General features: G+C 51.4%; 1 protein-coding gene across 2 annotated transcripts in view; it reads left to right on the forward strand.

Moving 5' to 3' along the window:
- The window catches only part of DDX52 (DExD-box helicase 52), a 142,914-nt gene that overhangs the window by 94,370 nt on the left and 30,495 nt on the right, over positions 1–18,049 (forward strand). For both annotated transcript variants that reach the window (XM_086954873.1, XM_086954874.1), the window contains exons 11-12: positions 4,994–5,144; positions 12,390–12,465. In XM_086954873.1, coding sequence (XP_086810999.1) covers positions 4,994–5,144; positions 12,390–12,465 — 227 coding nt within the window. The remainder of the gene's footprint in view (positions 1–4,993; positions 5,145–12,389; positions 12,466–18,049) is intronic.

Raw genomic sequence — 18,049 nt, forward strand, 5'->3', positions numbered from 1 at the left:
TCATAAAAGCCAGCTCATACGTCGGTGTGTACAACACACTCACACCACCATCCAATTACTCCATGACTTGGGGTTCACAGTAAACCACACAAAGTCCCACCTGCAACCCTCCCACGTACAACAATAGCTAGGTGCCACAGTAAACACCTCCACAGCACTAGCTTATCCTTCTCCTGCCAGGGTAACAAATATGCAAGCTCTTCTAACCAAATTTAAACTACAACACTCTCTTCCAGCTCGAGTGTTCATGCAACTCATAGGAATGATGGCCTCCTGCATATTCATAGTGCCTTATGCAAGACTACAGATGCGTCCTCTTCAAGAATGCCTAGCACAACAATGGAACCAGGCTCAGGGTCAATTAACAGACTTGGGGCCCGATGTAGGTAAATCTAATTTACCACTTCTAAAATATAGAATCATACCGATTCGGTATTTAAGAAGTGGTAAATTAGAGGGGGGGAAATGTAGGTAATTCTGATTCGGTAAATACCGAATCTGTAAGATTCGGTATTTACCGATTCTGTAAATACAGTCGGTATCCCCCATTGATTCCTATGGGCCTTGAAGCCCATAGGAATCAATGTGGAATACCGAATCGGTATTTACCGATTCGGTAATTACCTATTCTTGCAAGGGTGCAGGGGGTGTCACTTTGACACCCTCTAGCACCCCAATTACAGGCTTGTGTGCCATGTGGCACACGTACATGCCCTATGGGCATGTCTGTGTGTCACATGGCACAGGTGTGCATGCACAGATGTGCATGCACACCTGGATTCGGTATTTTACCACCCAATTGGATTGGGTGGTAAAATACCGATTCTTTAAGCCCTATGGCACTCTGACATGTGCCAGCTACATCTGCATTTACAGAATCAGTATTTTACCGAGTCTGTATTTACCGATTCGGTAATTTTACCGAATCGGTAAATACAGAATCGGTACAATACTGATTCTGTAAATGCATGCCCTACATCTGAAAACCCTAATACCGGTCGGAAACTGCCTAAATCGGCCGTTTCCGACCGGTATTAGGGCTCCTACATCTGGCCCCTAGTGTTGGTAGACTGTCGAACGCACCGCTCTCTGCAAAGGTGGAACACCAAAAACCTTTCCAAAGGGCGACCGTTCCTAGAGCCAGTTCCTCAGATAGTCATGACAGCGGACGCATCGCTCTCTGGCTGGGCAGCCCACCTACTGCAGCACACCATGCAAGGAAGGTGGACACCGCAACAGAAGTTACTCCACATCAACCACCTGGAGTTAGTAGACATTTTTCTAGCCCTAAAAGCATTCCAAAAGCACATATCGGGCAAAGCTGTCTTAGTCCGCACGGACTATATAACAGCCATGTACTACATAAACAAACAAGGAGGGACACACTCTGCAACTCTCTGTTAGCGCAGCAGATATGGAGATGAGCGACAAATAAAGGTTTTAAAAAAAAAAGATATGGAGATGGGCTATATCTCAGAACATCTTCCTCTTAGCCCAACATGTTCCAGGGGTACAAAACACCATAGCCGATCTGCTGAGCCGACAGACACAACAGATCCACGACTGGGAACTTCATCCACAGGTTCTTCACCCGTTCTTTCAGATGTAACGACAACCTCAAATAGACTTCTTCGCCACCCACGATAACGCCAAATGCCCAAGCTTCGCCGCCAGGTATCCACAACCTCTGTGTCCAAAGGCAATGCAATATGGATGAATTGGTCCGGCAACTTTGCGTACGCTTTTCCACCTCTCCCACTGCTTCCACTAGTGGTGCACAAACTTCAGCAACATTCCCTCACTCTCATTCTAGTTGCTCCAACTTGGGCCAGACAACCGTGGTACACTGCTGCAACTTTCTGTGGTACCGCACCAAAAGTTACGCCTATCTCCATGCTTCCTAACCCAGAACCATGGAGAGATCAGACACCCAGACCCAGCTCAGCTCAACCTAGCGATCTGGCTCCTGAAATCCTAGAGTTTGGTTATCTTAACCTTCCTCCGGACTGTATGAACGTCATTAAAGAAGCTAGACGTCCCACCACTAGGGCATGTTATGCAGCGAAGTGGAAATGTTTTGTAATATACTGCCATAACAACTACATCAATCTTCTAAATGTGTCTATTCAACACATCATAGGATACTTATTACACTTGTGAGGATGTAACCTAGCGTACACATCTATTAGACTGCATCCTGCTGCCATTGCAGCATACCTACAAAGTAGACAACATTTATCACTCTTAGAGTACCTAACATAAAGACTTTTTATGGAGGGCCTCAAAAGAATAATTCCTCCCAGAGCACCACCTTCACCTGTGTGGAATTTAAACATTGTTCTCACACGGTTAATGGGACCTCCATTTGAACCTTTACATAAATGTGAGTTGCAATTCTTAACCTGGAAAGTTGCTTTCCTAGTAGCTATTACTTCTCTAAGAAGAGTTAGTGAGCTACAAACCTTAACCATTCAAGAACCTTTTCTGCAAATGCATCATAATAAGGTTGTTCTCAGTACCAATCCTAAATTTCTTCCAAAAGTCATTTCACCCTTCCATCTCAATCAGTCTGAAGAGCTGCCAGTATTCTTTTTGCAACCACAGACAGTCGCAGAAAGAGCTCTTCATACTCTAGATGTCAAAAGAGCATTGCTTTACTACATTGAAAGAACACAATCCTTTCGTAAAAGCAAACAACTTTTTGTGTCTTTCTCACCACCACACAAAGGTAACCCCATATCAAAATCAGGGATAGCTATGTGGATTGTCAAATGTATACAAATTTGCTACCACAAAGCTAAATGTTATGTTATGTTATGGGCAGGGGCTTGTAAAGCGCACGGTCACCGAGGGTTTCATGGCGCTGATGTTGAGTGATAAAGTAGCGTCCTGGTAGTTAGTAAGCTAGTTTAAACAGCCAGGTCTTCAAGGCCTTTCTGAACCGTAGCGGATTGTTGCAGCTCCTGATTGACAAGGGAAGCAAATTCCAGACTTTAGGCGCTAGGTAGGAAAACCTGCTGCCTCCCTGTCTCTTGAGTTTGATAGTTGGGGTGGACGGAAGATGTAGGTGGGAGGAGCGGAAGTTGCGGTTAGGAACATGCTTTATGATCATGTCATTGATAAATTTAGGGCTTTTACAGTGCAGTGACTTGAAAACAAGGCAACTAACTTTGAAGGTGGCTCGTTGCTCCATTGGCAACCAATGGAGATTTTGCAAACAGGACCGGGCTGATTGCCATCTTGGTTGTTTAAAAATAAGCCTTGCCACCTGATTCTGTACTATTTGGAGCCGGTTGAACAGATATAGTGGCAGGCCTGTGTAAAGAGCATTTGGAAATCAAGGCGGGACAAGACAAGTGCTACTACTGCCTGCACAAGGGCTGGGTGGGTCAGTAGGTGGGAAATCTTTCTGGCTCTCCTCAATTGGAAAAGAGAGGTGGATATCACAGAACCCACTTGACCTTCGAGATAGAGGTCGGTGTTTATAGTAACCCCTAAGCTCTTCACAGAGGGCGAGGAGGTAGGAAGAGGACCGAAGTCTTCAGGCCAGAAATGTGGGCCCCAGCTGGTAACACTTTTTTCCCTGGCAGTACCAATTCGGTCTTGCCAGGGTTGAGTTTTAGATGGTTAAGATTCATCCAGTGTTGGATAAAAAGCAGAGTGGATTTAAATTCAGTGGCCGCATCCGGGGAATCCAAGTGAAAAATCAGCTGTAAGTCGTAGGCATAGTTAAAGACAGTCACCTTCCTGTCCTTTAGTGACTGGAGCAGAGGCTTAAGGTACAGGTTAAACAATAGCGGGGATAGGGCAGAGCCCTGTGGGACTTCACACGATATGGGTACTTTAGGGGCAGTAAATGCGCCAAGGCGAACTGATTGGGTTCTGCCTGTAAGGAAGGATTTAAACCAAGTTGTAGGCAGTGCCTTGAATACCTGTCTGTTCGACTTGGTTCATTAAGATGTTATGGTCAACCGTGTCGAACGCCGCCGACAAGTAAAGGAGGACCTGCGCCTGGGAGGCCATTTGTCCGCATTGTCTCTAAGTGTGTCCAGGACCGCGTACATTATCTATTCTTCCTAAAGCCCACTCTTCCAGAAAAATAGAGGCTTCAATAGCATTTTTAGGGAACATTCCCCTATATGACATATGTAGAGCAGCCACATGGTCTACACCGCACACATTCACAAAACACTATTGTGTAGATGTGCAAACCAAACAAGCTATTGTCGGCCAGGCTGTACCCAAAACACTGTTTCAAACTACTGCAACAGATACGGGTAGTCGCCGCTAAGAGTGGGTAATGCTATACAATCTATGCACAGTGTGTAATCTGCAGCTCATATGCCTCGAACGGAAAATGCTACTTACCAGTATGCATCTGTTCTTGGCATGTAGACCTGCAGAGTTACACACGCCCACCCGCCTCCCCGGCTGTCTTTATCTGTTCCAGTATTATCTTAATTAGATACAGCTTACATGAGCATCCTTCCTGTTTCTTACAAACTCCATAATTTCCCTACTGGCGAAAAACAATCTAAGGCTGGAGCCGATGCCCATGCGCACTATTGTCCAAAGGAGGAGTCACTTATCCCATGACTTCCAAAGACTTTTCAGGACAAAAACTGCAAACATCCAGGCCCAACACTAGATGGCGATCTATGCACAGTGTGTAACTCTGCAGGTCTACATGCCAAGAACAGATGCATACTGGTAAGTAGCATTTTCCATCTCCCTTCCCACCCATAGACACTGGTTGGGTATAGATTGAACTTAGGATCATTCGGTATACCCCACTGGAGATAAAACCACCAGGTACAACAAGAACTTTGTCTGACCGCTAAGCAACACTTAGTATTCTTCTGAAGGGACACCCATTACGTTTAGTGAGTATTCATTTTGTTTTACATGCATTATATTCAAGATGTAAATATGTTGGTTCTCATAACTTCTGTCAGTAAAACTGCAAATAACAATTTTTTTGTTTTTTCTGTAGAGAGATAATGTGATTCAGAGCTTTAGAGCAGGAAAGATTTGGGTCCTTATCTGCACCGCACTGTTGGCCCGAGGTATTGACTTTAAAGGTGTAAATATGGTGATTAATTATGATTTCCCAACCAGTTCGGTGGAGTACATTCATCGCATAGGTAAGCAGGTGCTACTGAATGAAATAAAGCATTAGTCAAAACTGATCTTCTATTTTTAATAAATATTATCTTAACATACTGGGCGAAGTGCAAAGCAGGGGTGGAAATGGTGTATATTTTTAAAATTGTCTCCCAGAAAGGATGTTCCATGGTTGTTAAAAGTCCATTGAGGGGCGTGGCCAAGATGGCGGGGTGAGCGGACGCTTCCTCCCGTAGCTCCTCCGGCCCAGCTCAGCTCGAGCCCCGATTCCTGCGCTTCTCTCCCCCCGCGGCTGCACTGCGGGCGAGAGAACTGTGCCGGAGTTCTTGGGGCACATTTTGATACCACCTTGACTTCTATTGCCCCGGGGGAAGTCCCCGAAAAGTTTGCTCAACGATCGCTCCGGGGAGCAGAGCTTGGGTCGCCCTGAGGATAAGGGCCTGGAGGCGGAGCATATCGCGGCGCTGTCCGCGCGCCTCGGCTGAGCCGAGTGCTGAAACGCTGGAGACCCCGGGGAGCGGACTAGACGGACTCCGCGGAGTGTGGAAGCTTCCTGGCCGGCGCCCATGTGGCAAGAACCATCGCTGGACGACGACCCCAGCCTGGCGACGGCGATCCACCCCCCTGCCATGGGTGTCGGTGTGTGACGCCTTGCGGACCCCGAGCCTGGAAGTGACGGACGACGGAGTCTGAGCGGGGCCCGACCCGGGCGTGCTGGCCGGTGTTCATGGGGGCACTGGTTTCGCTCCTTCCCGACCCATTGCTGTTTGAGGGTCGCCCATAGACTTGCTGGCCTAGGCTGCCCTCCCGGGTTCCGCCCTCCCGCCATCTTGTCTTTGTGGAGTTGCAACTGGTGGCCCTCGCCCGCGCCCTCGTCATACGGGCGCCTTGGTTCCTCCTGGTGCCTACACATCTGCTGCCCTCCCTGGGAGCACACAGCTGAAAGCCTCCGTTCTGAACATTGCTGACCACCCTGACTGACTCGATGGTCGTCTCGCCCTGACCCGGGCCGCCATTTTGTCGCCTGTGACGCACCACCCTTGTCCTCGGTGAGGCCTTCCATTTGGTGCCCTCGAGCAGTTGGGCACATCCACAGCGGCTGGCTCTAGGCCTCGTCCACCGCGGAGGCCAAGATGACTGGGAGACGAGGAGCGGCACGGGGAGATCGCACTCTGCCGGAAATGCTTAGCAGGTCCCAGCAACTACGCGACAGGACGCAGCCGTCCCCGGGGTCCTCCCGGGCCTCAACGGACGCCACCGGAGGCGAACCACCAGTCACGAGGTACTTTATGGAGGACTTATTCAGCTCCCTCAAGGAGGAATTCCAGACTCTCAAGACCGAGGTGGCCGGAGAGGTTCGTGAAGTGCGTAGGGAGGTGGAGGGCCTGGGTGAGCGGGTCGAAACTGTGGAAACGGCGGCCCAGCGTCGCGACGAAGAAATAGTCCACCTCCAGCAGGACGTCCTCCGCCTTCGGGAGCAGTGTGTCGAGCTCCAGGCCCACTCGGAGGACCTCGAGAACAGGTCCAGGCAGAATAACATCCGGGTGCGAGGCGTTCCGTCCGCGGATGAGGGTGCGGACCTAGTGGCCTATCTGCAGGACCTGTTCCGCGACATCTTGGAAGAAGGAGCGGACTTCCAGATCCGCATCGACAGAGCACATAGGGTGGGCCGCCAGCGCCAGTCATCGGCGCCCCCGCCTGATATCCTGGCATTCCTCCCGGATTTCCCCCTAAAGGAGCGCATCATGACGGAGGCCCGCAGGAAGCAACCGCTGTCCTTCCGAGAACGACCCGTGGCGCTCTATCAAGACCTGTCCGCCATCACACTGCAGAAGCGCAGGTCTTTCCGCATCGCCACGGACTTTCTACGAGAGCATGAGACGGCCTATTCCTGGGGTCACCCCTTCCGTCTTATCTTTCGATGGAACGGGGTGCTACATCAGCTGCGCTCCCTACAGGATGTCTGTGGGGTGCTGGGACTCACAGCTGCGGAGGAAGAAGGAGCTACGCCCGCATGGAGGTGCCCCGAGCGGCGAGGCCGACGGAGATCGAGGAGGCGCCCATCGTCGGCGACGGTGAGTCGTCCTGACTCCCCTACCATCAGGGCGGATATGGCGGAGGCCCTGAGGACTGCGGCCAGGAACTTGCCTGACTCTGACGGCGTGGCCCAGACGGCCTAACTTTACTCCGGGGGGAGAGATTCTTAGCTTCTATGATGCTGGGCTGGGGCTGGGGGTTAGGGGGGAGCGGTTGGAGGTGTGTGGCTGGACGTCCACTTGACTGTTTTCTGCAGACTTGCCCTCTTGGGCTGGACTGAGACAATGGGGTGTTTTTTCTTGTTTTTGGTTTTGGCTGGTTGCCATGGGTTGGTTTTGGGGGGGTTTAAGAATTGGTTTGGTGCTGGGGGGGTCCCGTTCCGATACTGTCCGAACACTTGCGAAGCCGATCCTGGCCTTCCCTGCTCCCCTGCCCCGCGCGCCCCTCCTGCTGATCCCCTGCTTGCTGCATAGCGCTTTGCTTCCCCGTGAGCGATGCCGCCCCTGAAAGTAGTGACCCTTAATGTTAAGGGTCTGAATAACCCTGTAAAGCGTAGGGCGATCCTTTCCCTGCTAGAGGGGTCGCAGGCGGATATCTGCCTCCTGCAGGAAACCCATTTACTCTCTAAAGACTGCCATAGGTTGCGCTCTGCCAAGTTCCCCACGCAACTCTTTTCCTCGGCTGCGACTAAGACTGCGGGGGTGGCCATTCTTCTAGCTAGCTCCTTCAGGGGTGAGGTGTTATATAAACATGCCGAGCAGAAGGGGAGGCTTTTAGTGTATCGCATGCGCCTGGGAGGTGTTGCCTTTACGGTTGGTTCCGTTTACAGCCCGAATGACCACCAGGATCGTTTCCTGGACTCTGTATTAGTGGACGTTACTGCCTCGCCCGACCGCCATATTATCTTGGGGGGAGACCTGAACATGGTCTTCGACTCCACTCTGGATAGGTCTGCCCAGCGCTTTCCGCAGACGGGGGAGCTTTCTAGGGCGGTGCAGGACCAGATTGCTGAGATGGATCTACATGACCTCTGGCGAACCATGCATCCCACCGACAGGGACTACTCATATTTTTCCCACGCACACCGCACTTATTCGCGGTTAGATTATCTCCTGGTGAGCGGCCCGCTTCGCTCGGCCGCCATGGCGGCGGACATCGGGGTCTTGTCCTTGTCCGATCACGCGCCGGTTTCCGGAGTTTTTGCTTGGCCGGCGGCCCCCCCCCCCTCCAGAGGGATGTGGCGGCTTCGGGACACGCTTCTCCATAAGAAACTGGTGGTGAAGCGAATAGAGGTCATCCGAGAGTACCTGACCCACAATGACAACTTCGATACGTCCCTGGCGACGCAGTGGGCGGCTTTGAAAGCAGTCATCAGGGGGGAGTTTATCTCCATTTCCTCGGCGGAGAATAAGGAGCGCCAACGCAAGAGGGAGGAACTAACGGCGCAGGTCAGGGAACTTGAACAGGTTCACCGCCGGACGGGGGCTCCTCGTGTCTGGAGGCAGCTGAAGGCGGCGCGGAAACTCCTCTCTGCGTTGGACCTGGACCGGGCGGAGTATGCGGCGTTACGCTTGAAGCATGCCTATTACACCGGCGGAGATAGGTGCGGTAAGCTCCTGGCCCATCGGCTCAGAGCTGCGCAGCAACGCAACGTGGTAAAAGAGCTAATGGGAGTAGATGGGGTCCCGGTTTCCGGTGACGCGGAGGTGGCGGACTCCTTTCGCGCCTTTTACGAGGCGCTGTACGCTGCAAAGCCCTCCCCACCGGGAGAGGCTGAGGCCTATCTGGACTCCGTAACCCTCCCGACCCTGGATTCCGCCCAGGCGGACCACCTGGAGAGGGATATTCACGTGGAGGAAGTCATCTCCGCTATTGCTCGGCTTAAGCACGGCAAGGCTCCGGGCCCGGATGGCTATACAGCCTTGTTCTACAAGACCTTCTGTCCCACTGTCGCGCCTCTCCTGACTCGCTTGTTCAATTCCTTCTCCGACCCGGGAGCTATCCCGCCGGACCTTCTCTCAGCGACTGTGTCGGTTATTCCGAAACCGGGAAAGGACCGGACTCTATGCGGCTCGTACCGGCCCATCTCTCTTTTGAATGTGGACCTCAAGCTTTACACGGGGATCTTGGCGGCCAGGCTGGGTCTACACCTGCCAGGTTTGGTGGGGGCGGACCAGGCCGGTTTTGTACCCGGTAGGCAGACGGTCGACAACACCAAGAGGGTGACGCACGTGCTAGAAAAGGCCTCACGCGTCCCGGGGGAGCGGATGCTGCTATCGGTCGACGCGGAGAAGGCCTTTGATAGGGTTCATTGGCCGTACCTCGAGCTGGTCCTTGGGAAACTGGGGATCGGCGAGAAGTTCCGCACTATGGTCTTCAATTGTTATAGGAGACCGTCAGCATCTGTGCGTGTCAACGGACACAGCTCCAGCAGCTTCGCCATTGAACGCGGCACGAGACAGGGTTGCCCCCTTTCGCCGCTCCTGTTTGCCCTCTATATGGAGCCGTTTGCCCAGAGGATTCGCGATAACCCGGACGCTATTGGGGTGAAGATGGGGCAATACACGCATACTGTCAGCTTATATGCGGATGATGTTTTGCTGACCCTGGATGACCCCAGACGGTCGCTCCCTGCCTGCGTCCAGGAGCTGGACTCCTTTGCCCGCGTGGCGGGCTTTAAAATGAATATGACCAAGTCGGCTGCCCTGAACGTGTCGCTCTCTGTCGACACCAGGCGGGACCTCCAGCGTCTTTTTCCTTTGCAGTGGTCCTCCTCCACGGTGCCTTACCTGGGTATTTTGCTTGCTCCCTCCCTGCCTGCAATGGTCGCCGCTAACTATTCCTCTCTGGGCAAAAAAAGTCAAAGACAAACTCGGCCGATGGAACAAAGGCCTGCTCTCGTGGCTGGGCCGTATCGCAGCGGTGAAGATGACGATACTGCCTCAGATCCTGTATCTTTTTCGCGCTCTACCTCTCCAGCCTCCTGTAGGTTGGATACGGCAGACGCAGGCAGATATCTCCCGCTTTGTGTGGCAGGGTCGTAAGCCGCGGATGAAGCGGGTTCTCTCCATGCTAGCCCCGGAGGCGGGGGGCCTCGGGGTCCCGGACCTCCGGAAGTACTTTCAGGCGGCGCAACTTCGTTACTTGGTGGAATGGAGCCGGTGGGAATCGGACAAGCATTGGCTCTTTCAAGATCAGGCGGTTGTGGGCCGTACCCTCCAGGAAGTCCCGTTCCTGCGGCGCGCTCACCGCCCGCCTAATCTCTACGCCTCTTTTATCACCCGGGTTCCGCTGAGAGTGTGGGACGCGGTGTGTGAGCTTCGTGAACTCACCACTTTTCCATCGCCATTCACTCCCATAGCTGGCAATCCAGACTTCACTCCGGGTCTGGAACCGGCAGCCTTTTCCCACTGGGTGAGTGCGGGTTGCAGGGTGCTTTTCCAGATTTACGGGCCGGAGGGGGTGCTCCCCTTCCAGCAGCTCCGACAGGAGTTTGGCCTGACGGAGGGGGACAGACTGCGTTATATGCAAGTCCGCCACTGGGCTCTTCAACCCTCACTGCGCGACGTCGCTGCCCGTTCGATTACGCCCTATGAGCGGTGGCTGGTAACCCGGGCCTCGGATGCCAAGCTTATCACCGACTTGTACAAGTTTCTCCAACCCCCGCCGTTTCATTACCATAACCCAGGGAGGGAGCGTTGGCACAGGGAATTGGGCAGGACCTTGAGCCACAAGGAGTGGGACAAGATTGCGTATCGGGCGAGGCACTCTGCGTACCACACTGGGCTGACGGAGACCTTTACTAAGGTGTCCACCTATTAGTATTACACCCCGGAGAGGCTTTACGAGATGCGCAAGATGGGTGATAAAGGTTGCTGGCGCGGCTGCGGACAGGAGGGCACCCTCACGCATATTCTCTGGGAGTGCCCGGTGCTGTCGGCCTATTGGAAGGAGGTCCTGGATGAGGTAGATAAGCATTTTGAGATCGAGCTCCCGCGCTTCCCCGCGTATGTTTTGCTAGGCCTCCCCAATGACCTGATGTATCCGCTGAAGTCCCGTAGGGGTAGACAGATTGCGATTGCGCTAGGTTCCGCGGTCCAAAACATCCTTGTACTCTGGCGCACCCCTACGGCCCCCTCCATCACCGGTTGGCTACACAGGCTCTGGCAGGTACTGGGCGTGGAGAAGATGTCGCTCACGGTGGCTGGGAATGTTGACCAGTTTGAAGAGCTCTGGCACCCCTTTTTGGCACTGCTGTCCACGGAGTTCCGCGAACTCACATGTCCACGGTACCTGCGGCTCCTTAGGCTGACACCGCCGGCGGCTACAGCGGAATGAATGTGCGGGTTCGGGGGTCTGGGGCTGGGGGTGGGACGCGGGGTCATATGCTTTTAATGCTGATTTTCGGACGGGGATGTTGGGGTATTGTTTTCTTCTTTCTCCTCCTTTGCTTTTCTCTTTTTCCTCTTTTCCTGGGGACCGGGGGTTGGAGGGATGGTGCGCTTTCTTTTTACTGTAATGCGGGACGTTATTCCAGCTCTGCCTTGCTTAGGGAGTGGGGGTCTCCTGGGGGGTCATTCACATTACCTTATTGCCTTATAACTTATGCCTTGTTACCCTCTGGGTTCCCTGCCTCCCTTCTTTTCTTCTGAACCGCTGTAACGTTCCGCTTCTTGTACTGTGTATAGCTTGACCTCCTATTCCCTTCCCCATGCTCTTTTTGTACTTTAATAAAATACTTTAAACCTAAAAAAAAAAAAGTCCATTGAGTGTAAAGAGGCACCTAAATATAATCATATTACCGAGAGAAGGCCATGTGTAAGGCTGTGTATCAGGACATAGAGAATGAAGCAGATATTACATTGATTGGATGCTGCAAACTAAGATAATTTAACCAATGGGCAAAGTGGTTTCCTCATGTTTTGTAAGGCACCCAGAAAATAATATATCATTATATTTTTTTCCTCCAGGATAGCTCTACACGCAGTTTAGTTTGAATTTATTACTGCTTCATGATGTTTTGTATTTTTTTTTTTTTTAGCTAGTTTCAGTTCACTTTGTAACTTAGGGCCCTTCACAGTTCCTGCTTGAGGCAATATATGAATTTTCGGGTTGCAGTGCTCTTTGTTTTTTAAAATACTATATATCAACTTTTTATTTTGCCTCTAGAACGTTTAAGTGTACACAGAATACAAAACAATGTGATAATCCTTTCTTTGTTCTGGCAGGTCGTACCGGAAGAGCAGGGCATAAAGGGAAGGCAGTTAGTTTCTTCACAGAAGATGATAAACCACTGCTGCGCAGGTAAATAAAAATGTGTCTGCCTAGTGACGTCCATGGTATTTCTGATAGTGTTTCCTTAGGCATGCTTTTAGTTATGCTGTCATCCAGCACATAGCCATAGCTCTGCAGTAAAGCACCGTAATGACACTATTATGGTTCAGAATGCATTGGAAGTAATAGACAACCCGGATGTGGCACAGGGTAAATAAGTAACCATCTGCCCCACCCAAATCACTATGCATATGTCTTAAGAAGAAGGAATGTCATATACTAAAGGAGGCATTGAGGAGGGACCTGGGAGGAACACAGGTGTGTCACTTAAATAAAATGTTTGTTCTCTAGCATTGGATCTTTTGTTAATTTACATTCATGGATAATTTCCCATAATCAAACTGTTTTTTTCCTGGTGACCGTCAAAAGAGCAATACTAAAAAATTGCATCGAAAAAGCAATATATGCATTGTCACTTTAGTAGCACGATTATGTCGTTGGAAAACACTCAAACTACAGGCAATGAGGTGATATTGTATCAAACTCCCTTCTTGGTGTGCTGCTCAGATCTTCATTTTTGCACGTTTTCTGGATTTACAGCTCCTTTTGCACTATCTCAAACCAGTGCCTTTGGAATTTGGGCCCAGGAAAGCAAAAAGGGAAAGCTTGTTTTTTGCCAAATAATGGATGAACCACACCACCAAAAAAGGCTCTTTCCAACGCATCTAGTTCATTTGGAAAATGCAGGCTGTTTGTGGAAGACCCACACACTGACTGCATTTATTGCCTCTATCCTCTCCACCAGTTCTCAAGTATGCCTCCATCAGGGCCATCCAGCTGATATTCCCAGGTACAGATGATCATCTCAAACCTCCTCTCATCTTTCAACGAGACTCATTAAGGAATTTCTCAGGGGGTCTGTTCAGGGCATTTTCACCTGTGATAGCTCCGGCTTCTCCATGGAAACTGAACACCACCCTAGTTACGTTGATGAACGATCCCTTCCGATCGCTACATAAACTGACATAGTTTGTATCATGGAAGACTGGTTTATTGTTGGTGCTTACATCTGTTAGGTGAAATTCATGCATTCACTGTCAAATATCCATTTTAGGTGTTTTGTAAGGATGTCGCCGATCCAAAAGTGCTCTCACTTTCACTTCTATTAACCTTATTCTCGAATCGTTCTTTCAAGATCTTGCTACAAATGCAGAGCACTGCACTCCATGGATTGCCTGCAGCTGCCCAATTCCAATAATAAGACTGTTCGTGGCCTTCAGTCACCCACAATGAGGACAGCTGCTTTCAAAGCAAGTAGTAGTAAGATGGTGTGCTGCAGCTATTGGTTTTTTGTCACTCTAAGTCTGGTTCTCGCTTGCAATCTAGAGTGTCAGCCCATTCTATAAGAGGCATTTTATCCACAACAGCTGTGTATGATACAGTGTCTTTGTTGGACATCTGCAGAGCAGCAATGTGAAAGAGCTCCCACATTTTCAAAAGATGGTATTTAAATTCGGACTCTACTCATGTCCAGGCAGTTTTGTCATCTTTACCATAAGGTGAGCTTCTTTTATGCTTCTCCTTCATCTTATTAATTCTGACTTATTGCAATATGAATCTCATGCATAACGTGTTTACTGGATGCTGCTTGCTTTTCTAATTCAATCATGTGTCTATTAAGGATCAAATGCTGGATACATTATTTACCTGTAGCTCCAGTTTTCTAGCATTAGTAACTTTCAAAGATTCAAAGGTGACCCTCCCTGAGCAGAGGCTGGGTGGTATAGAAATGGGATATATGTGGAGTTCAGTGCCTCTGACCTCTTTTGCTGGAGGTTGAATCTTTTCCACTGAAGTGATTGTGCTACTAAACCAACACTCCTCATGATTTTTCAATGCAATTCTTTTGTACTGCTGTTTGAAGCTTACCATGGGACTCCCAGCTGCACGACAGGGAATGATGCAAGTTTGTGAATCTAATAAAGGGACCAATGCTGGAGAACTCATCTTCGTTGAATGTGGGTGGTACTGTTGTCGGAACAAGCTTTGACGTCAGGTAGAGGCAATGTTACTTGCAGCCTCGGCGTCGCCAGACTCTGACTGCGAACAAGTCTGTGCCTATGCCTCCCTTGACATTAACTGGTGCTCCAAGTTGTGGCAGGAGTATCTAGAATGGTGGGGACAATGCTTTCTTTGCTTCCTCTAGCTATAGTGCCCTGTCTCACTATTTCCTTTGCTCGCAGGTTCTCAAGCTTCCCTGTGAGACTAATGCCTTACCTGTTCTCAAGGGCTCACTTTTTCAGTTTTTTTTACAAAATTCAATTCATTTATTGAGGGTGTAGCATGGTAGACCAATCAGGCAAACGCAATGAGAGAGAAGCATTTTTTTCACATCTGTATGAGGGATATTTCACAATCAGATTTGTCATTTTCGTGAAAAATTGTATCTCAAATGGCAAAATATGGAGAAATAAAGTATGACTTTAAAGATGTCTTAACAAAAGTTAACAAGCATTTGCAATGCAATGGTCTCGGCATCATTAAAGGTAGAGCTATTGGCATTGCTCATGACATTTTTTTTCTTTAAATCAAAAATAAATGGGCATTGTCATTAACATTGCCAATACACAGCACTCTGCACTCAACAGCACACAATGCTCTGCACTCACTACTCTGCACACTCACTACTCTGCACACTCACCACTCTGCCCTCACCACTCTGCCCTCACCACTCTGCCCTCACCACTCTGCCCTCACCACTCTGCCCTCACCACTCTGCCCTCACCACTCTGCCCTCACCACTCTGCCCTCACCACTCTGCCCTCACCACTCTGCCCTCACCACTCTGCCCTCACCACTCTGCCCTCACCACTCTGCCCTCACCACTCTGCCCTCACCACTCTGCCCTCACCACTCTGCACTCACCACTCTGCACTCACCACTCTGCACTCACCACTCTGCACTCACCACTCTGCACTCACCACTCTGCACTCACCACTCTGCACTCTGCACTCACCACCCACCACTCTGCACTCACCACTCTGCACTAACTCTGCACTCTGCACTCACCACTCTGCACTCACCACTCTGCACTCACCACTCTGCACTCACCACTCTGCACTCACCACTCTGCACTCACCACTCTGCACTCACCACTCTGCACTCACCACTCTGCACTCTGCACTCACCACTCTGCACTCACCACTCTGCACTCACCACTCTGCACTCACCACTCTGCACTCACCACTCTGCACTCACCACTCACCACTCTGCACTCACCACTCTGCACTCACCACTCTGCACTCACCACTCTGCACTCACCACTCTGCACTCACCACTCTGCACTCACCACTCTGCACTCACCACTCTGCACTCACCACTCTGCACTCACCACTCACCACTCTGCACTCACCACTCACCACTCTGCACTCACCACTCTGCACTCTGCACTCACCACTCACCACTCACCACTCTGCACTAACTCTGCACTCTGCACTCACCACTCTGCACTCACCACTCTGCACTCACCACTCTGCACTCTGCACTCTGCACTCACCACTCTGCACTCACCACTCTGCACTCACCACTCTGCACTCACCACTCTGCACTCACCACTCTGCACTCACCACTCTGCACTCACCACTCTGCACTCACCACTCTGCACTCACCACTCTGCACTCACCACTCTGCACTCTGCACTCACCACTCTGCACTCACCACTCTGCACTCACCACTCTGCACTCACCACTCTGCACTCACCACTCACCACTCTGCACTCACCACTCTGCACTCACCACTCTGCACTCACCACTCTGCACTCACCACTCTGCACTCACCACTCTGCACTCACCACTCTGCACTCACCACTCTGCACTCACCACTCTGCACTCACCACTCTGCACTCACCACTCTGCACTCACCACTCTGCACTCTGCACTCTGCACTCTGCACTCTGCACTCTGCACTCTGCACTCTGCACTCTGCACTCACCACTCTGCACTCTGCACTCTGCACTCTGCACTCTGCACTCTGCACTCTGCACTCTGCACTCTGCACTCTGCACTCTGCACTCTGCACTCTGCACTCTGCACTCTGCACTCACCACTCTGCACTCTGCACTCACCACTCTGCACTCACCACTCTGCACTCTGCACTCACCACTCTGCACTCTGCACTCACCACTCTGCACTCACCACTCTGCACTCACCACTCTGCACTCACCACTCTGCACTCACCACTCTGCACTCACCACTCTGCACTCACCACTCTGCACTCACCACTCTGCACTCACCACTCTGCACTCACCACTCTGCACTCACCACTCTGCACTCACCACTCTGCACTCACCACTCTGCACTCACCACTCTGCACTCACCACTCTGCACTCACCACTCTGCACTCACCACTCTGCACTCACCACTCTGCACTCACCACTCTGCACTCACCACTCTGCACTCACCACTCTGCACTCTGCACTCTGCACTCTGCACTCTGCACTCTGCACTCACCACTCACCACTCTGCACTCACCACTCTGCACTCACCACTCTGCACTCACCACTCTGCACTCACCACTCTGCACTCACCACTCTGCACTCACCACTCTGCACTCACCACTCTGCACTCACCACTCTGCACTCACCACTCTGCACTCACCACTCTGCACTCACCACTCTGCACTCTGCACTCTGCACTCTGCACTCTGCACTCTGCACTCTGCACTCTGCACTCTGCACTCTGCACTCACCACTCACCACTCTGCACTCTGCACTCTGCACTCTGCACTTTGCACTCTGCACTCTGCACTCACCACTCTGCACTCACCACTCTGCACTCACCACTCTGCACTCACCACTCTGCACTCACCACTCTGCACTCTGCACTCACCACTCTGCACTCACCACTCTGCACTCACCACTCTGCACTCTGCACTCACCACTCTGCACTCACCACTCTGCACTCACCACTCTGCACTCACCACGCTGCACTCACCACGCTGCACTCACCACGCTGCACTCACCACTCTGCACTCACCACTCTGCACTCACCACTCTGCACTCTGCACTCACCACTCTGCACTCACCACTCTGCACTCACCACTCTGCACTCACCACTCTGCACTCACCACTCTGCACTCACCACTCTGCACTCACCACTCTGCACTCACCACTCTGCACTCACCACTCTGCACTCACCACTCTGCACTCACCACTCTGCACTCACCACTCTGCACTCACCACTCTGCACTCACCACTCTGCACTCACCACTCTGCACTCACCACGCTGCACTCACCACTCTGCACTCACCACTCTGCACTCACCACTCTGCACTCACCACTCTGCACTCACCACTCTGCACTCACCACTCTGCACTCACCACTCTGCACTCACCACTCTGCACTCACCACTCTGCACTCACCACTCACCACTCTGCACTCACCACTCTGCACTCACCACTCTGCACTCACCACTCTGCACTCACCACTCTGCACTCACCACTCTGCACTCACCACTCTGCACTCACCACTCTGCACTCACCACTCTGCACTCACCACTCTGCACTCTGCACTCACCACTCTGCACTCTGCACTCACCACTCTGCACTCTGCACTCAC

The sequence above is a fragment of the Lissotriton vulgaris genome, chromosome 2_1 (assembly GCF_964263255.1).
Source record: "Lissotriton vulgaris chromosome 2_1, aLisVul1.2, whole genome shotgun sequence".
In the NCBI taxonomy this organism is placed as follows: domain Eukaryota; kingdom Metazoa; phylum Chordata; class Amphibia; order Caudata; family Salamandridae; genus Lissotriton; species Lissotriton vulgaris.